A 21,043-nucleotide genomic window follows, 5' to 3' on the forward strand; every position below is an offset into this window, starting at 1 on the left:
TTGCCTATCTTTGCCGAGTTCCAGGCTGCCAAGTTCCCTGGGGAAAGTGCCAGTTCCCCTCTCTAGAGGTTTTATTCCATTTGGTGTGCAGCAGGTCCTTGATTAGAACTCAGGACCGGCCAGGGCGCTGTGCCGCAGGGATCCAAGGATGAAGGGTGATTCCTGACCGCAGGCGGTCCTCACCTTAACCAGGGGCACCGAAACCTGTGGAACACATTTCACGCCATCTCCCCAAAGCCCCGTGACAACACCTCCGTTTTTCATCCGCAAATTCCTACTTGCTCTTGCGACCTCTATTTCCCTCCCAAACACAATTTATAAGACGTGGAGTTACGAGAACGGCATGCGTCCATATCTGGAGTTTGCCCTGGCTCTGACCTCGTCGCCTCGGAGCTGTGGCGGCCTCTTCACCACCTCCTTCACCAGCTGCAGCACTGTATCCACCTGCAGGGCACTGAGTGCACAAACCAGGTCCACGAGGGTTAGCTGGGACGCACTTGCCACCGGGACAATCTGCCAAGAAAAGAGTAATTCCTTTAAAGCCCACAGAGAGAAAACAAAAGTCAAAACAACACACAGAAAGTATTCTAGAATAGTGGCCCCTGGAGAAAGAGATTTGTTTTAGTCCTTTCAATGAATATTTAAATGTAAACTGGGTAAAGGGCTCTATTGGTGGAAATCGAGTGAGTTAAGCATTTAATCACAACAACGTAATCGGCTGATACAAATTAGGACTAAAAGGTGCAGTTGACGATGGGCAGTAACACTGGTATGTTCAAGCTTAGAAAGCATTTTAGAAATAGATACTTAACTTGAAGGAAACAGGCTGGCATCAAGAGATAGCCCCAAAGGTATGAGGACAGTAAGTAAAACAGGTAAATCAGGTTCACACCAGCTGGCCTTAACAGGAAGCCCTGGTGTGAGAGGCAAACGTTGATACAAGTCTGCATCACATGGTCATATGAACTTGGAACTCTCAGGTTTATCACCAGGGAAGGACCCCACAGGTTACGCAGGGTGGCTGGGGTCACCAGCCACTCACACCTCCAGGGACTAGGAGCCCATGTTGGGCACTGAGATAGTGTCCAGGGGGTGGGAAAGACCCTCTGAGGGAGGTTCAAGGTAGGAACCTAGATGGTCAAGAGCTGGAACAAAGGAAGAGGGATGCTGGTTTTGCAAAAATAGGAAAACCAAGCCCCGGAGGACCTCGTGATAGACCAGCCAGTGGATAAAGAATGCACGAAGCGCAAACTCAAGTTGGGGCCTAAGAATGTGATCGTTTACATTTCCTTTACCATCGCGGACAAGCATAGTTTTTATAAATGAAAGAAGCGCAACATTAACTATGGACTTTGGGCAATAATGACGTGTCATGGGGGGGGTGTGAACAGTGGGGGAGGGCATGCCATGACAGGTGTATGGGAACTGTCTGCACCTTCCTCTGATTTGAACTTTTAGGCTGTGAACCTAAAGTTGCCCTAAAAACATGAAGTCTTTAAAAAAAAGTTCTTTTAAAAAGCTGTAAGATGGTACTACAGCCAGGGAAGGGCCGGCAGGCGTCCTCACAGGTAGGACAATGAACCTACTTTAGGGTCATTCCTTAAGCTGGGGTAGGCTCGCTGCGGACTGCTGTCGATGTATACATTACATACATTCTTGGATGGGTGCTATTAGACATTAGCTTTAAGAGGTGAAATAGAAATACTATCTATTCACTATAGAGAGATCAGAAAACAGAAGTAGAGGTGGGTGGGCTCCACTCCCCACCCACCCAACACACAAATCCAGCTGCAACAAGATTCAGCTGTATGATCTCTTGCACTTAAAACTGCTTGAATACTTTCCCACGTCGGCCTCCGACCTCACCTTTGATTACACACGACTTTCTGGCATTTTTGTAGAGGAAGTTTAGCAACTGCCTTAATTTTTTAACTTTACCTTCATCTTACTGTGACGTTTAACTTTTTTTCTGCCCCACACGGCTGCAACAGCGGCTGTTAACTGAACTCCGAGATGGGCCGTCAAGGGGTTCAAGAAGTCTAAAATTTTTTGTCGTATAGTCTAAAAAATAGGGGGAAAAGTTATGGCAGAGTAGTGTCAGGGCTCTCGTGCACTTGATACTTCACCACCACCGTCTGTAAGCACTGGGAGCAGGCCTGGGACCTGTCAGTGGTCCCAACACACCGGGATTGGGGGTTGGGGCTCCCCCCCAGAGGACGTGGACATGGATGTGTGAGATGCATGGTGGGCAGACCGGTGGACACACGGCTGGCAGAGCTGAGTAGGAAGACTCTAACTAATAAGGACCACCATCCTGGCAGCCGTGAGCAGGGCAGGGGGGAAGGAAGCCACCCACACTTTACAGTGAGAGCGGGGAGACCACACAGCAGAGCCAGCACCATTCCCATCCCAAGACCCCCAGCCTCAGCTTGTCTCAATGGGCCCAGGAAAGGCTCACCCTCATTAGACAGATGCTCTTCAATTTCCAGAAATAAGTACCATTTAACTAATTTTATTGTTTAATCTATTTTAAGTAAACCCGAAACCTGGCCTGGATCACTCACCACCCTCCCTGTCACTACTCATGGATTTTCCTAAGTCCCTGGAATGGCCATGCTCCTTCCTCTGCAAACCCCGTGGGTCTCTGAGCCTCTAGCACCCCTCCCCCAGTCAAATCCTCCCAAGCTGGGCTCTAAGTGCAGCCGCTCTGCCTCAGGAAGGCCAGCCTGACCCCAGACCAGGGAAGGTTCTTGGGCATTTCTCTGTAGCATTATCATCATCATTTTTAAATTGCTGGTTAATGTCTATGTCTGTCATGAGGGCAGGGACTTCCTCTATCCTGCCTGTAAACGGGGCTGGGGACACAGCAGCAGGCATGCAGATGTTTGTCAAATGCATGAATTTACTGAATGCTTACTATGTCCCCACTGCCTATGTTTAGTAACACGTTGAATATGACTGAGCACGGGATGGAGATGTCTGCGCTATTCCACCATGGATTTGGGGTACCCGTCCAAGGCCTTGGTCCTTTAGGGAGGGCTTAAAGTTAAGTGCTCAACAAATGTTGGCCATCATCAAAATGAATCCATCAGCCTGTGAGATAGAATACTAATAACAGACCCATTTTACAGATGAGAAAACCGAGGCTCAGAGAGGTTATGTGCCAAAGGGATTTCTTAACCTTTTTTTAAAGAAGATCTGGGCTTTAAGCAAGTTTCTGCTGTAACTTGAGATACAGATTTCCCTTGGAGGGTAGTCCTGGAACAGACAGAATATTCCAGAGGCCTGTGTATCACAGTACCTAAAAGCACCCTGGGTCTACTCCCACTGTCGCCGCTTATCAGGTGTGCAATCAAGGGCAAAGCACTCACTGTCTGTGCCCCAGTGTCCTCAGCTGTAATTGGAGAATAACAGTATCTACCTCATACGTAAGAACTAAATATGCTCATAAATGGAGACTGTTCTGGATGCTGCCTGGTATCATGCTTCCAACAGAGGAAACTGCAGCACAGGGAGGTTAATGAACTTGCCTGTGATCTCAGGGAGCTGCTGAGCAGGGAGTGGAGCCATGCCATCTGGCTCCACGTGCTCTGAACCGCTCTGCTCAACCCAGGCTCCCAGATGCCTGCGTAAGTCCCAAGACCACCCCTGGCAAAGGGTGCCCAGCTAACATGAGACAAGGCTGCCACACACAGTAGAGCAGAGATCGAGTCACATGTCTGGATGCTTCTGAAGCAGGCTGTTATACCCGAGGGAGAGTGAACAGACATGTTCTATGTTGTGCGTTCCTGGTTTAATAAAAAAACTCAAAGACACCCCCAAATTCCATCCCGACGTGCCCATGTGTACAAGGCACCATTAAGAGCAGAACACAGAGATGTCTTAATAGAGAAGCTTGAGAGAAACAGGTGAGGACTTATGGTACCCCACATCAAACCTCCAAAGACTTTCTTTTCAGTTACAAAAAAAAGAAAAAACGGCAAAGGGGAAATAAAATAGGCTAAAAACCACTCAAAAGTCTACTTTTCCATGAACAGAAAAATGACTCATAATACACAAACTGGAGATTTCTACCTCAGACTTACTTCTAACTTGGGTTTTATCGAGCACATTATGTTTGATTATTTATGTGTATATTCCCATACCTATTAATTTTTGGCGGGACAATACAAGACAAAAGAAATAAAACACTGGAAGAGCTCACCTTGGTGGTTTTAAAGTAAACGGAAGAGGATCCCTTTGTGGCTCCAAGGAGGTCCACGGGTCTCTTCTGCGCCTCCTCTTTTCTGAGAACATTCCAGAGAAGGGCCATGGTGTTAACGATTCGAGGCAGCTCTTCCAGAATGGCATTCTTAGCATTTTTTAAATTGGTGGGATCACCTACAACAGTGCTCTAGAAATGAAAATGCACATGAGACCTGGCTGCGTCTGTGGCAGCTTTTCCCTTTCCGTGAGGGCGGCAGCAGGTCCCACACATGGGGTGGAAGCAGCACACTGCCCTGTGCATCTGAACCATGGTTTCTTTCAGAGACGGACGTCTGTGAGCCTGACACTCCACGTTACAAACTCTTTCAGTCATTCGCCCAAAGCATTACCTAACTGCGTTCTCAAATTTAACCTTAGGTAGGGTAGAGCAACTATTAATAACAGCTCAACTGTCTCCCAAGGCAGACTTCACAAACACCACGAGAGCAAGTAAAGAACACGTGGGAATGAAAAGGAAGATAAGCCCGAAATCAAGCAAGTGGCTTTACATTTTATCCCAAATCTCTTTACTGAACAAACAATGGGCTAGAACTAAAGGAGTATCAGAAGAACCAAACCATACTTGCATTACTACGTATATAATTTGCATACATATTTGTATACATGTTTGCATAACATTTGCATTATTTACATGCAGACGTGTTTACATACACATTTGCATTACTTACATAGGTACATTTCTTATTTGAAACAATCATAACTCAGTGAAGACAAAACAATGTTATGTAATTGCCTCCAACTCAGAAAAAATAATAATTTACCTTTTTATTTTGGTTGGGTTGTTCCAAAAGACAAAAATGACTAATGGTTGTCAGACCCTCCAACAGAGTTAGTGGATAGTCCGGAGAAATGTTTTCTCTCTTGGAGGTTATGCTTTGGTAGAGAAACAAGAAAGTGGTTTTGAGAATTTTGTAAGAACGAGGCCATGACGGTTTTTAATACAAACATAGAAACCAGAGAGATATTACTATCTTAACTAAACTGGGGCTCTCAGACTGAAATACTGTTATAACAGCGACAGGCATTTTGTGTGCTATTTTATACACATGCAGTTACTCTGGGAAAATGTTTTCAGATGTTTTAAAATTTCTGTGAAGGTGATTCATGATGAGACCAGTAAAGTTAACAGGGCTTGTGAGCTGGCAGGACAGGACAGGCAAAGAGTTAACAGGGGGAGCTTGTGAGTTAGCAGGAACGGGCTTAAAACTTCACTGCTTGGCACTGCACCTGCAAACTGACAAGCACCTTGCATCCATCATAGGTGGGTACAGAACCGTTCCTAATCGCAGCGGCAACCCCCTGTAAGCTGACATCCATCGTAGATGGGAACAGGATAGTTTCCAGGAGAAGACAATTGGAATGGCAGCCCCCCTGTGAGCTGACAAGCACCCTAGACAAATGTAAAACTCAAGCTAACCAGAAATCTGCCACAGCTCTGTCAGACTGCCCTGGCAAAACTCCTTTTGTCAGTTCCAAACAGAACTCTCCCTCTCTGCCTGACTTTCAAGAAACCTTCTCTTGTTCTTGTAGAGTCTCATGAATGCTTTCATGGTCTATGAATGACCAGGGGTTAATTCTACGCCAACACAATTCACGTTTTTATTTCTGTTTTACAAACATAATGGTGTGACTGACTTGTCCTGCAACACTGAGCTAGCCTGGGTAGTTGTGTGGAATTAAAAAGACAGGATCTGAACATTGAGTTTCGTGTCACCCCTCTTGACAATGCTCAGCAGGCTTCTGATTAGGAAGAAGTTATCCTCCAACTGGCTTCTATGGCAAATGCACCATTTATTACAAAAACTACCATTAAAGCAATAATAATGCATTGCAAGGGCTCACCGTACCTGACAGAGAGCTTCACAGACTCGCTTTCATACTGTTTGACCAGCTCGTCCAAGTTCTTGCAAATCTGGACAATGAAGGGTGTCACTGTCCAGCCCAGGGACTTTCCGAAGTACGGCAAGGAATGCGTGACCAGGCTCACCCAGGCCGGGTGCATGCCGTAGCCGTAGGCGGGCTGCAGGCCGCGTACCACCGCGGACACCAGCAGCCCCTGGGAGGTGAGCGGGTGGGGCTGCACGTACTGCATGGCGCCGATGGCCTGCTGGAAGTCCAGGGCCCTCCGCCACTCCCGGGACAGGTCCGGCTGGTTCTCAGCCTCCTCCTGGGCCTGGCCCAGGTGATGCTCCAGCACGATCAGCACCTGCAGGAGCTTCAGCAGCTCGATCTGCAGGGGGTGCTCGCTCCAGATCTGGTCCTGGCCCAGGTGGATGAGACTCTCCTCGAAGAGGCTGTCCTCTCGTGGGGCCCGGCCTCGCTCCGGGGTGGCCAGGCCGTAGCGTTTCTGGCTCGTGTGCATGGACGCTGACAGCGACAGCAGGATGAACTCCTGAACTTTGCACCTGTGCAGGAAGCTGCGGATGAACTCCACGTCCTTCCCTCCCGCGGACTTGGCCACTGAGACGAGCTGCGTCATTATTCTAATCAAAACCTCCACACTCTTGACCTGCACGTCCCGGTTGCCCAGGACGTCCCGGTGGGAGACCTTTGAGTAACAAGGGTAATAGCTGCGCAGGAAGCTCAGGCACAGGTAGGTGAGCAGCTCGAGCAGCAGTGAGTGGGGGCACACGTTGGGAGACTGGGTCTGGAGTTTTCCATAGAAACTCTGGCCAACGAGGGCCTCCTGGTGGCGAGCGAGGAGGTTGGAGATGAGGTTGAGGTGTGCGGTGGAGCTGGTGTCCATGCTGGTCGTGGACACGGCCTCGATAAACTCCTTGGGGTTGGTTTTGAGCACGGCCTCTAACACTGAGAAGGCGTAGAGGACTCTCCGGGAGTCGTAAGGCTGCAGGTAGAGCAGGATGTGCTTGAACAAGCCCTCGATCGTCTCCTGCCTTTCCCGCTGCTGCTTCAGCAGCCTGGACGTGGTGAGGGCCTGCAGCTCCAGGTCGGCCTCCTCGTCACTGGAGAAGGACTCCGAAGCCTGGGTCTTGTCCGAGTCCATGCGCGCCAGGCTTAGTTTGGCACTGGGCTTGTAGGTTTCCGCCCGGAAGGCCGCCAGCAGGGCCGAGCGCCTGGGGTAAACCCTGCCGCCCGTGGGGATGGGTGCGCAGCAGGTCTCTTCATTGCTCAGCTCCTGTGGGTCGTGGGAAGGGGAGGAGAAGGAGGAGGTGTTCTCGCTGTCCGTGTGGGCAGAGCTCGTGTCTGCAGACTCAGTGTGCTCGCTGCTCTCAGTGGCACCACAGGCCGTCCTGTCCAGAAGGTCCACGTAGTAGGGAAGGTCTTCCTCCGGCAGCTCGCCTCCCAGCGGGCCCTTCTCTGGTTCCTTCTCCACCTCGGCCCACATGGCCTCACGGTCCACGGTGGTGAACTGGCTCAGAGGCGTGCCTTCTTCCAGGCTGCCGTCCTGAGGCCCAGGCACTCCATACACCTCTCGCAAAGAGGCTTTCTTCCTGTTAAACCAACGATGCAAGTCTTCTGAAAATTACAAAATGATAAATGACTTCAGAACAGAAGGGTGAACTATGATAACCTACTTCTACAGTGATCTTCATCTTGAAGCCAGACAGAAATTCCCCCATGAAACTGTAACACCAGGGTCTAGATTACAGGACATAAGTAGACAAGTGAACAGGTCTTTAAAATGTTCAAAAATCAGACAATTTAGTTACACTGTCGTGGAAAATATTTATATGACACTGTCATGGAAAATATAAATATTGGGTGGAGGGTGATTTAAAAAAATGTGTATTGTATTTTCTCCCAGCATTTTCCTTTGAAGAACTGTATCCTACAGAAATGTCAGCAAGGCTTCAAAGCTTAAAAAGAGTATTCACTGAACTGTCTTGTGTAAAGACAAACTGGGAAGCAAACAAAACATCCGCAATAAGACATTGAAAAAAATCATGGCACTAGGGATCTGAACAACTATTGTCACCCCACTGGCTACTCAGATTGGGGAAGCAAGTGTCCTTTCTCTTTCAGAGCTAAACAGAGTCCAGTCCCTGATTTTGTTCAGACTCTCAGTAAGCAATCCAATTAAAAAGCTAAAATTAAAAAAGAAAAAAGAAAATCACAGCACATACATGCAATGGACTACTGTTCAGATTTTAAAAAGCTAGGTCTATATGCACTGACGCGGAGCCATGTGCAGGATATATTAGGTACGAGAAAACAAAATCAAGCTGCAGAACTGAGCTGTATTAGATGAGCCCATTTAGGGGAGACTATAAAATACAGCTATGCAACGTCGGGAAGAATGCATGCCAAACCAGGAACATAACTCGCTCTATCAGCTGGCATTACAAGGGACTCTCATTTGTGTTTTTACTTCTTTAGTATTCCAATTTTTTAAACAAGCAATGTTAGTACATCTGTAATCAGAAAATATACAACATTTTAAAATACTCAGATCTCTTTATAAAGGAGTGAAAGCCAGAAGTCTTTGGTATTGCTAAATACTTTTAATATGCAGCTTTCAACAAATCTCTTCCATGAACGTTAAGTAAGACCAGGCAAGAAGGAAGAGTAAGACATTAGAAATAGATGTGCTGCTGTTGCACACAGCAGTGTTTTAAAAGCCGATTTCTACCAGACAACAGAAGTAGAGTGGGGGTAAGCAGCACACATCCAGTTGCCTCTGGAGAAGAATGTAGCAGAGGAAAGCTGAAGGCAGCAGCAAACATAGCAGCTGGAGGGCCGTGAGCCTTTTAAAACCCAATAAACTGTGGAGTTAAAACTTTCTTCTTAAAACAGAGAAAGGAATACTAAAAATTAAGTACTATAAATGACAGTCAAACTTTTAAGAAGCCGCTTAGTTAATACTTCCTTGAATTTTACTTTCTCATAACATGGAATGATGAAATGCCTCCTTTCTGAGACGCAGCCAGCTGGTCTTCCTGATGGAGAGCTAGAAGGTACAGTTTCAGGCAAGGAAACTGTGGAGGGAGAATGCCCTCTCAGAAGTCGTTGCTTACTTAGGTGCTAGGCTGCCTTTCTCTGTAAGTTAGACTGAGACAGACACAGAGTGTTTACAACCCAGCGAGCTAAAGGAACTAAAGTAATGCCGTTCATGAGCTATGCTAGACGTTAATCCTCATTTACGGACCTCATCAGGTTTATTTCACTGTTTCTTTTCGGTTCTTCTTCCTTCCTACATTCTTTTATTTGTGTCAACGCTGCCTCTGGAAGTTCTCTGAACCAAAAGCCTTATTTCTTCTGCATTTCTGACTACGTGTTAACAGAATATTCTAGTTGGAAAGAACCTTAGAGAGCAGATAGAAAAGAAACCACTTACCCTGTCACTGAAGGCTCACAACTAAGTTCTCTTTATAAGCTAATGTACAACTGACCAGGAGACATGCAAATTTCACATTCTCGGTCATTCGTATTTGAAGGCACCCTGAACTATCCTGTGCCCAGGTCTCAGCAGCGACCTGGACAGACGTAAGTGCTGGCCTCGTGAACCCACACCTCAGGCTGCAAGTGTCCCTTTCCAAGGGGAGGTGTTGGCTTTGGAGAAGTGAGGATAGAAGGTCTGTTATTCTCTCCTCCTACCTTACATGCTCTTGAACTACTTTGTCTGGCAAAAGAATCAAGAATTAGCTATTTTCCTTGGACCATGGGCTACTAAAATTTTCCTATTTTATAAAAAATCTGGTATTTTTAGTGAAAAGAAATCCACTACCTAGCATTTCTAAGTGCTCGTTCATCTGATGCTAAAATTTTAAAAGTCTGCACAAGTTTACAAAGTACCTTCACACCGTTTGAATCTGGCAAACCACCAAGTGGATCAGAGTGCCCTAATTGTCACAAGGTCACAAGGGGCAGCGGGATCCAGGCCGCTCTTTCCTCCCTCCCGGGCCCGGGGACCCGGGGACACAGAGCTGGCTCTGTGCGGCGTGCTCACCTGCCGAGTTCTCCTGCTTGAGGCAGTGAATGGAGGTCCGCTGGGTTTTGGGCTGGAGCAGGAGCAGGAGCACAGGTTCGAGGATGCGTGCCACGTCACCAAGGGAGAGCGCCCGCACCAGCCAGCCCTGGGCAGCTGCACCAATGGCGCCGTCCGTGCAGGTCAGGCTGTCCAGTACAACGAACAGGGACCTGTGTGCAGAACCACACCACTGAGTCAGTGTCCAGTGCCCCTGTGTGTCAGGACACCCCCAGGGAGCTTCCCTCACGGGGCCTGGAGACCCATGCAGACGAGGATAACAAGATTTCGACCTTGTTTTCATGCTAGAATCAGCGGGGCAGCTTTTAAAACCCAATGCCCAGGCCTCACCCCAAATCGGTTAAATGCGACTGTGGGGGTCGGCCCCAATGAGCTGGCATCTAAGGCTGTGTGTCCGGCCCCACACCTAGAATTTTGGAAACAAGGTAGGGGATTTTTACAAAGCAATGTGGACTATGGCGTGTGGTTCATGACATTGCAGGTATATTCACCCAGTGTGGCCACCGCTCCAGTCACGGTCTCGCCCACCTCCGTTTCCCTACAAGGTCCCCCCTGGGGCACGTTCTCACAGCCCCACAGGTGACTCAGAGGCACGCGGGCCACCTCCCTCCCCAACCACAGTAATAAAATTCCTACCACGTATCTATTCACATGCGTCCGGCCTAAATTCACTTAGGGGAACATGGGACTTGTTTGCTAAGCATCAAGAATATGGGGTCATGCTGTCTATGTCACACATCTCTCCCTCCCAAGCCCAACATGTGGACCAGGAACCTCTGCAAAGTGTCCTTTTCAATTAAGGGTCAGTGATAACGAAGACGGCCTCACCTGTCGAAGGAACGATTGTGAGATGTCACTCGACTGCCTTGGATCTCTCGCGTCAGGTGCCAGATGACGGAAAATCTAAACAGAGCTTCCAATCTTGTTCCCTTGATTAGGAAATAAATGAGAGTGAGAGACCTGGTTTCCTAACAGAATGCCGACTTCGGTCACAGAGAACCCAACGTGAAAACAAACGAGAGCTCAGGAGAAAGACAGCAGCCACGGCAGAGGCAGGATCCTCTCTGTGCCTGGTGTCTGACTGGCCGGGAGGGAAGGTAGACCCGCACCCTGTCTCTCCTTGCCCTCTTTACCACAATGCACTTTGGGGAAAGCGCATACTCTAGACTCGGTGTTAGTCCGTGTCCAGAGTCACAAGTAGGCCTGTGGCCGAAGGAGAACACAAGACAGCACAGGGTTGTCGTGCCCTTTGGAAGTGACGGCCAGGCAGCTTAGAGCACCGGGACTGCAGGGCTTCGGGGCCCACACCGTCTCGGCACTACAGACGCCCTGTGGGTTACCTTCAAGGCCCTGCAAACTTTGAGGGAGTTGGGCAGACCTCCCGGTGGGCCTGAATGTCGACACAAACCACGGTTTTAGGGCTCGAAAGGGGTGGCTCGTGCTTCGGGGGTCCTCCCAGTCCTGAAGTATAACAGTCCCGCTCATCAGTCAGGATGTCCACTGAGCCCCAGAAGGATTCAGCTGGATATACGGAAGTCTGGCCTGGGCACGCAAAGCGACAGGCTGGCTCAGCACTGGGACTGCTGCAGGATGGACGTCATTGGCTGGAGACACCCACCTTGTCAGGGTCCAGGAGGGCGTGGCAGATGATGTCCTCGCAGATGTTGGCCGTCGGGGCCAGGCAGTGCAGCCGGTAAAATAATTCCACACAGGTGACGTGATGTTCCCGGGTCTCCTTGTTCAGCTGATTCCAAAGCCCACGAGCCACCCTCTGGGACGAAGGGGACACCGTGTGAACACAGGCTGCACCTGCTCACTTCTTCCTCGCACCAGTCCAGTCCCAAGAACCTGGCTTCTACTTTCATTTGCTACGTGAGAATCCTTAACACACAAAGAAACACTGCCAACAAACAAAACAAAACAAACCCAAAGCAAACCATGAAAGCCACCAGAAGTCATCCAGGTAAGAGGCAACGTTCCAGGTTACACCTGGAGCTTCCTGAGCAGCTGAGAGCCTTCACTTTCAGAGCGGGAATCAGCTGGAAGCAAGAAGCTGCTGGCTGACACATCCTTCCAGCCAGGCACAGAGGCCTCCTGTGGGCCTGCAGTGGGGTTCAGAGACGCGCCCTCTAGGAAGGGTGGGGGATGTGCCCTGGTCACTAGTCTTGAGGTGGACTCTGTAGCACCTCACCAGCTGGGGTGGGCTCAAACTGGCTTTCAGCTTTAATTCCACAAACCTATTTGTTACACTTCTGTGCAGAAGGCTGAGGCAGATGCCTGGCTCACTTTCAGGACACAAACTGTTTCCCAAGTTGAGTCCTCCATCTCCCCAGCCCGATCTTAGCTCCTTGAACATACGGGATCTCCGGATCTCCGACCAACTGCCGCCCCTCCCTAAGTCCCAGGGAGCCCCAGCGGGGGGTGCTCGATCTAACAGGGTGGGACTCAAAAGGAGGGTTGGTCCCCTCTTCCAGGAGGAGGATTTCTGAAGGGATTCTTCCAGGTCATAGAAAAAGATTGTTTCATGGGTTATAATACTTTAGGTACATCTTTGATCAAAGAACTTCTTTTTCTGGCCCATTCGTTTCTATCTGACAGAACTGTTCTCTCTGCACACATCAAAATAACCACTGACTAGGTCGAGCCCCTTAACCATTAATTAATTAATTAATTATTAATCTAAGTGAATGTGGTTTCCAATTATCGAGTTACAATTAAACCTCTGACACTGAACACTCATGCCACGGCCAGAAACTGTTTGTACCAAGAGCCCAGGGCAGGCATAAGTCTCGAGCAACCCACTGGGTGTCACCAGAGCTGCCATACTTCTTATCGCAGTGACTACAGCCTTAGGGACAACTTTCTTCTTTTATTTTATTTTATTTATTTATTTATTTTTCAAGGAGGGCACAGCTCACAGTGACCCTGCGCAGGGATCGAACCAGCAACCTTGGTGCAACCAGCATCACGCTCTAACTAACTGAGCTAACCAGCCACTCCTAAGGGACAACTTTCAATGGTCCGGGAAGAGGATCCCAGGGTCCCAGCCACCCTCTTCCCGGTGGGAAATACCTGATAGAAGTCTGTTTTCTCCGCAACGACCTTCAGTATTCCTGGTGCAATGGGAGGAACTGTTACCATCTGAAGTTTGCCGAAAAATGGGTTGTACCCAGAGCTTTTGTAGCGTTTCATCTTGTCTTCGATGACAAGTGCTAGGGACTGGGAATGGTTTATCACTTCCAGCAGAGTGGAGATGGCCACGTTCTGAAGGTAGCAATCGGTCATGCAGCAGCAGATGGTCATAAGGGATTTCAGCCACGAGGGAAAATTGGAGTTGCTGGCACCTGAAAGCAAGCCCACCAGAGAAGACGGAAACAAACAAAGCCATATGAGAATGGCACACCTATCAGCAGATTCCAAGACACCCTCAGATCCGGGAAGTCACCTGGACTTCCAAGGTGTAATAATCTCCTGATGGTGACATGCTATGCAGGTATCACTCAGGGCCAGAGGACAAATGAGACTGAATTTGGTTTCATAAGCTTATCAGATTATTCAAATTCCGCCAGTGTCCATCTCAGGGCTTTGAGATGATTCAAATGTTTATTTTTCTTTTATTTAAAAAAACTTAGATCTAGTAAAACTCACACATTTTGGTGTAGAGCTCAAAATATTTTTTCAGGGCTCTCTTGGTGGTAGGACACCTGCCATTAGCTTTAGAAGGGCTAAAAATATTTGGAGGATGTCCATTCTCAACGCAGTTCTTCCAAGTATCATTGGCAGTGGAGCCAAGACACGAATCGCACGGGAAATTTAAGGTCATGACTCCCAGATGGAAAATCTTTGCTCTGTTCTCACCACCTGATGACTCTTTCTTGTTTTCCACCTTCCCCTCTATCCTTTTTTTCTTTAAAGTGCTCACTGCCTGCTATGGACTGAGTTGTATCTGCCCACAACACATATGATGAAGCCCCAATCCCTAAGGGGATGGTTTGCAGGTGGGGCCTTTGGGAGGTAATAGGTTTAGATGACGTCCTGAGTGTAGGCCCTTCACATGGGGTTAGCGCCCTTACAAGGAGAGACATCAGCGAGACGCCCCCCCACCCCCACCCCCACATACTCCCAGGATGTGAGCATCCAGTGAGGAGGAGACCATCTGTAACCACAGGGCAAGTTCTCACAGAAACCCACTATGCTGGCCTCCTGGTCTAGAACTTCAGCCCCAGAACTGTGAGAAAATAAAGTTCTGTCGTTTAAGCCACCCTGTCTATGGTGTTTTGTTATGGCAACCTGAGCAGACACTGCCTGCTCTGGGTCAAACTGTGTCCCCCAAATATTGTGTTAAAGTCCTAACCCTAGGACCTCAGACTGGGACCTTATTTAGAAATAGGGTTGATGAAGATGTAATTAGTCAAAATGAGGTCACAGTGGAGTGCGCTCCTAATCCAATGACAGGTGTCCTTATAAAAGGGAAATCTGACACACACACAGGGAAAAGATCATGCAAAGACTGGAGTGATACTGCGACAGCCGAGGAACTAACAGAAGCAGGAGGGAGCCTGGATCAGGTCCTTCCCCAGCACGTGTGGAGGGAGCACGGCCCTGCCGACACGTTCATCTCGCACTTCTGGCCTCTAGAGCTGTGACAGAATAAATGTCTGCTGTTTAAACCACTTAGTCTGTGGTACTTTCTGATGGCAGCCCTAGCAAACTAATACACAAATCATTAATAACAGGTCTCATGAAACAGTCAATTTGCCAACTATTATTAAGCACCTTTTATGTTCCAGACCTTTTAATGGGCTGTGCTGGACACTCAAAGTTTAAAAATATAGACCCGGCCTCACCAACCTGCTCTCCAGTGAGACACAAAAGCCTGCACAACTAATTACACAATAAGGAAGGAAACGTGGCATAGTTCCTTCTTGGCTGACATGATTTTAGCTCCCTGTCACTGTCAGTGGCCTGAGAACCTCGAGTCGTCCAGATAGCCATTAGCGGGGCTGCCCTCTCACCGGGAAGCTGGAAGAGCGTGTCGCAGAGCTGCTCTGTCTCCTCCTCGGACAGGTAGACGGGGAAGGTGGCACACTCCAGCAGCAGGTGGCAGGCGGCAGCGAAGGCCTCCCTGCAGCCCTCCCCTGGGCTCCCCACACCAATGACCACCTCGTCCACGGCCCAGCCTCCCTCCTTCTGTCCAGAGCTGCTGGGCAGAGGCGATGGCAACTCTGCAGTTTTTGTCTTAAATGGAGACCCTCGAACTGTGAACAAGTCTGAGAGCATCTGTTTAAACTGAGGTACACTGATGGGCTTGGCCTCCCACGAGTTCTTCCTGTCGGGCTCGCTGAGCTCGCGGCCGTGCATCCCGCCCGGGTCCCTCTGCCCTGCGGACTCTTCAGCCTTGCCCTCCTCTCCGGAGGTTGTGAGTTGTTCCCCAAAGATGTTCTTGTGGGCAAAGTTGGTGATCAGCTCTTGGATGCAAAACAATGTGCTCTGCATACTCCCGCCCTTCTTCCAAACATCGTCCTTCTCCGGAGAGACTCTGGGGACCCTCAGGTGCTCAGAGAGCTCTGGCGACGATGCACTGAGCCCGATTCCACTGTCTTCAGATTTAAGTGGAGGAAACGAAGCGTCTTCGTCACCTGGAATCACTGCCTTTGTGTCTACAATTATCTCACCATTTTCACCTTTTATTGGACTCTGCAAAAAATGGAAGTTTGTAATGTACATCTTATTAGACCAGCGGGTTCAAATATCAATTTAGGCAAACCATAATGTGTACTTCCTGGTTTTCAAAATCCTCATTCTCTACACCAAGAGAATCCCTGTGTACAGTGTATAATAAAACGAGGTGGTACACAAGGGCAGGAGAGGCAGCAGGCCCAGAGAGGCTGACACACTGCCACACTTGCTGGGGAGGCCGGTTTTGAGCCCAACTTTGCACTATTTACACAGACCCTTCTGTGTTAAAAAAAAAAGTTAGTTAAAAACAGTTTATGACAGATGTAAAAATATGAATGAGGAAATTGGGCTGAGGATAAAGGCATGAAGAAATAAAATCAGAGGAGGAAGCTAGAACAAAGTGTTTAGACACGCATACATACGTATGGTTACAGAAAGTCCTCACTGAGTGTTGTCAATAGGTTCTGCGACTTTAAGCAAAACGGTGTATAAGGAAACCAACTTTACTGTAGACTAACTGATACAAACAATAGTTAACATCCTATGGCGTCTCATCAAGGTTAAAATGAAACATTATTTGAGGGCCTGTTGTATACATTATTTTGTGGCTTTTCCAAAGGGATGACACTTCAATCTTCAATGAATCAACCTCTTTTCTTTTCTTATACTGTTACTTAGATAATATGACATTACATTTAAAATTCTTCAGCATTTAACTCACTGTCCTCTCTAGGGAAGAACGAAATAGTATTATGGAATTTTTGAAACATGTTCTTTTTAAATTGTAGACTACACATACTTAAATTTTACATCTTAAATCATTTTTAGGATATTTTTCTTCAATAGCTAGAACAGCCAGGAAAAAAAAGGACTAACTGTGAAACTGAAGCAGCGATCTGTACTGAGCCTGTGAAGTGGGATTCAAATCCTACCAGGCAGCTCATCCGCCCCCCAGCACCAAACAATAAACATCGCTCTTTCAGGAATGTCTCACTTTTTAGTCTGTTCACGCCTGTCTGCCACTGTCCCCAAGTGATGTCAAGGGCACAATTTTCACATCTCTAGACAAAGTAGAAAATAAGAATAATTCAAAGACCACGGGCCTCAAACCGCTTGTGGACCTCTAGCTGTTATTCTTTTTAGAGGACGATCTGGCAGCATCTCTCTCAGTTTAAAAGGAAATGGGTTTGATTACAATCCATTTCTAGGAATTGACCCTTCAGACACACATGCCACTATGAACAAGCTGTAGGAGGCTGCTGACTGCAGCACTGTTGGTAACAGGGAAAAATGAGAAGTAACCTGAATAACACCAGGGGGGGCGCGAGGAGTGGGTGAAGAAACGCAAAGCCATACCACAGACCACCATGCAGAGGTGTAAACGGAATAAGACACCGCTGTGTATGCCAATAGGGAAGAATGTCCCCAAGCAAAGCAAATCAGGGAACAGTGTATGTTATGGGTTGAACTGCGTTTCCTAACGACAATGAAATCCTAACCCCAGTATCTGTCACCAGGACCTTATTTGGAAATAGGCTGCTTGCAGGTGATCAAGTTAAGAGGAGGCTGTTAGATGGGCCCTAATCAAATACGACTGGTGTCCTTATAAAAAGAGGAAATTGGAACACCCAGACCCCCACACAGGGAAGACACCACGTGACGATGGAGGCTGAGATCAGAGTGATGAGTCTGCAAGCCAAGGAATGCCCGAGTGCCAGAAAACTATCAGAAGCTGGGTGAAGCATGGACACCGCCTCCCACACAGCTCTGGAAGAAACTGACCCTGCCCACTCCTTGATCTCAGATCCTGGCCTCCACAACTGTGACACAGTAACTTTCTGTTATTTGAATCAGTTGGTCTGTGGTACTTTGTTACTGCCGTGCAGAGAAACTAACATCTCACTTCTATTTTAGGAAAAGAAAATTACACACAGACAAACAAGCATAGAGAGGGTCTGGACAGTGAGCTCTAGCAAACCATAGCTGTAGTTAGAAGCTGGCACAGGGGTACAGGGGTATGGGTGAAGTAAAGGGGGGCTAACTTCTATACTAAAAAGTTTTATAAAGGATTTGGGGATTTGAGAAGCATATTTTTAGACATCACCTACATGTTTTCTAGTGTATTCCTATCCTAACCAACCCTCATTACTTTCTGCTCCCCAGGAAGGCATACGCTTCTGTAAGCCCAGAGAAGCACTTGGGCTCCTCGCAGCACGTACTGAGTTTCCACTTGGGGGTTCCGCGTCTAGGTAGGAAGGAGGCATCTGGACTTTGCTGAGCACTTTGAAACACGTCTTCAAGGCGTGAGTGAGTTCAGGTAAGCTTAAGGCCTCCATTTCCTCAGCCAGAAGCTGCACCAGGCAGCCCAGCACCTGCGGGAGGTACTGGGTTTGCACCTCAGAGTAAAGTTCCTGTGAAATAAAGACACAGGTTTCACCAACAGAGTTTTCAGTTTACAATCACCGGGAACAAATGCATCTCAAAATGGCACCTTAGAAAATTCAATTTGTGTTTTAGAGCACAAGGAAGATTCATGTTAATCCCCAAATTAGAAAACAATATTTCTGTTTGATCCAGATAAATCCATGGATGTTTGTCCCGGCCTTTTAAGTGACTTTATCCTTTCTAATAGGAAATCATTGCCACATTTATCTCTATATTAAGAAAATTATTTTCCTTTGAGGAAATTGGCCAACTGCAGAATTTTACGTAGGAAATTAATTTACTCCCACTCCTAAATCACCACAGTCCAAGATGATGCCAATTCATCACCTGGTTCACGTAACTTCAGCTCAGCCCACACACAGCTGGCTCAAGCATTCTAACCCCTTTTAAATAAGACATAAAAGATACAGAAGATTACGTCCAGTGATATCTTCCATGCTGAAACAACCATTAAAACAGTGCTGTGTGTTTATGTGAAACGACTTTGTGGTAAGTTTAGGTTTGTTAAATAGGCCGACAACACTAATAAGAACATATATAACAGCAAGCATTGAGCTAGCGCTTCACAGCAAAAGGCCTCACCAGGGGAATGACATCCAGAAGGAACACGAGGAGGGTGCAGAGCTCCGAGACCGTGGGGGGAGGCGTGGTAGTCTTCCCACCCGTGAAATGCGCTGGCCTACATACATCACAGGAAAGAAAAACAGATCAATTCTTTCTCCGACAATAATTTCAAGCATTTCTTGAATTTCCAATATAGTTACTTAGTCTATTTCAAACATAATGAAAAGCAGCATCTATCGTTCGAATCATTAGGCTTCGGTGCCTAAAACGACCTGACATAGTGAAGTGTCCGTAAGTGTCTTGCATCTGCTTGTCTCCAAAACGGGTTCACTCTGACTTGAACTTCATCAGCACAGATGATGGTACAGCTCATGTGGGACCCACACCCAGCACATCTGGAGAGCTGTTAACAGCAGGATTCCAGGCCCACAACCCCAGACTAAATGCCTGGTCCAGGGGGAGGAGTCTGGCTAGAGAGGGACGCAGGCCAACACCTGTCTGCTCGCTGCAGGAGCCACCTGAGCCGGCTCCCAGAGCCTCCTGTGTATCGAGCTCACCCACACGAGCTGCTTAGATACTTCCACTCCCATACAGACGTGTATCTCCACTGCTCAATGCTATTGGTAGCTGCTTCTCTTATACTGAAACTCAGTACTTTTTTTTTTTAAATTTAGTGGTGTGACACTGGTAATAAAATTATATTTTTCAAGTGTACAATTCTATAATCCATCATGTATACATTGCATTGTGTGTTCATCACCCAGAGTCAGTTCTCCTTCCATCATCATGTATTTAACCCCCTTTACAACTCTCCTCCCTCCCCCCCAACCCTTTTCTACCTTACCCCCTTACTCTCTGGTAACCACTAAGTTCAACACTTTTTTAAAAAATAAGCAGGCAACGGGTTAAAGAGGTCAGTTAAAAAGTATATATTGGTTCTCAAAAGAGAGTAACTTTGGGTTCATCGAGCTATCACTGTACAACTCAACCCGAGTCCGTTTTCTTCATTGTAAATTATCACTGAGTTACACTGGAGTTTATCTTCGCAAGAGAATGACTGAAGAACTGCATACACACATCCCAGTGTACAAAGACACAGGACAAAGATGGTCACACAGTGGTACGTGCAACGAAGAAAACATTGCAACTGGTTTATTCACACAATGGACAACTACATTTGAGATGAGCGAAGGCGATATGTATGTTACAATACTGACAGAGCTCCAAAGGATTGCAAAATGTCATACACCACTTGATACCACTTACATAAAATTTCAATAGACAAAACAGGTTGTGTCACTTCTGGATACACACTTGTTATAAAAGAACAGGTAACGTCATGGGCAGGATGATGTTCACGCCAGGATGAAAGGAGCAAAGTGTTGGGAAGGTGAACAGTTAGCTCTATCTAGGCAGCAACATTTTATTCCTTTAAAAAAACCTGAAAGCCAATGGCCAAATGTTATTATAGCTACAATTTCAGCAATGGGTGCGTGTGGGCCTGATATTATTTCCTGTCCTTTCTTACATCTGAAATGTTTCATAGTTAATTTTTTTAAAGAAAGCATACCTCATAACTGAAATGGAACTAGGCTGACCAAAATACACTCTAGCCTCAGTATGCCAGGCCTTGCTGTTATCTATGGATCCAATTACCATTAATCTAATCACTGCAGATATGAATGCCTCCTGGGGCTTGGCACCAGAGGCGGAAAAGCATAGCGGGGGCAGCTGGGAAGTCCAGCATTCCTGGTTTCTAATCTCAGCTGCCGCTAATTTGCAATGCCACACAAGGTACTTGCTATGTCTCTGGGCTCTGGCTTTCTCATATGACAGACGTGCTTCCTTCGCTTGGGGGTGTGCTGAAGCATTAATGGGTATGTTTGTTTGTAAGCCTTTCAGGCCCGAGGATGGCCCACAACAAACATTCCTAAGTAAAGCTTCTATTACAGCTGCTGGTACATGAAGACAGTGCCATAGCACAGAGCACTCGGAGGAACGGTGACGAGAACAAAGCTGTGCAGTGTCACTCACGGACAAAACGGGGTTTGAGAGACTGCACCATTTCTCCTTTAATGGGAAAATGATGTGGGAAAGGGCTCTGCAGGAGAGCGTGCTATCCCCCGGAGGGTGGCACCCCTT

At 47.5% G+C, this 21,043-nt stretch overlaps 1 protein-coding gene across 1 annotated transcript in view; it reads right to left on the reverse strand.

The window, feature by feature from the left end:
• The window catches only part of DOP1B (DOP1 leucine zipper like protein B), a 96,958-nt gene that overhangs the window by 34,618 nt on the left and 41,297 nt on the right, over window positions 1-21,043 (reverse strand). Inside the window, exons 11-22 of the mRNA XM_074325595.1 lie at window positions 18,920-19,016; window positions 18,112-18,303; window positions 15,229-15,910; window positions 13,286-13,557; window positions 11,832-11,984; window positions 11,042-11,142; window positions 10,175-10,365; window positions 6,114-7,743; window positions 5,028-5,139; window positions 4,205-4,393; window positions 1,939-2,061; window positions 379-513 (exon numbers count right to left, since the gene is read on the reverse strand). Coding sequence (XP_074181696.1) covers window positions 379-513; window positions 1,939-2,061; window positions 4,205-4,393; window positions 5,028-5,139; window positions 6,114-7,743; window positions 10,175-10,365; window positions 11,042-11,142; window positions 11,832-11,984; window positions 13,286-13,557; window positions 15,229-15,910; window positions 18,112-18,303; window positions 18,920-19,016 — 3,877 coding nt within the window. The remainder of the gene's footprint in view (window positions 1-378; window positions 514-1,938; window positions 2,062-4,204; window positions 4,394-5,027; window positions 5,140-6,113; window positions 7,744-10,174; window positions 10,366-11,041; window positions 11,143-11,831; window positions 11,985-13,285; window positions 13,558-15,228; window positions 15,911-18,111; window positions 18,304-18,919; window positions 19,017-21,043) is intronic.

The sequence above is a fragment of the Rhinolophus sinicus genome, linkage group LG01, assembly GCF_036562045.2.
Source record: "Rhinolophus sinicus isolate RSC01 linkage group LG01, ASM3656204v1, whole genome shotgun sequence".
Classification (NCBI taxonomy): domain Eukaryota; kingdom Metazoa; phylum Chordata; class Mammalia; order Chiroptera; family Rhinolophidae; genus Rhinolophus; species Rhinolophus sinicus.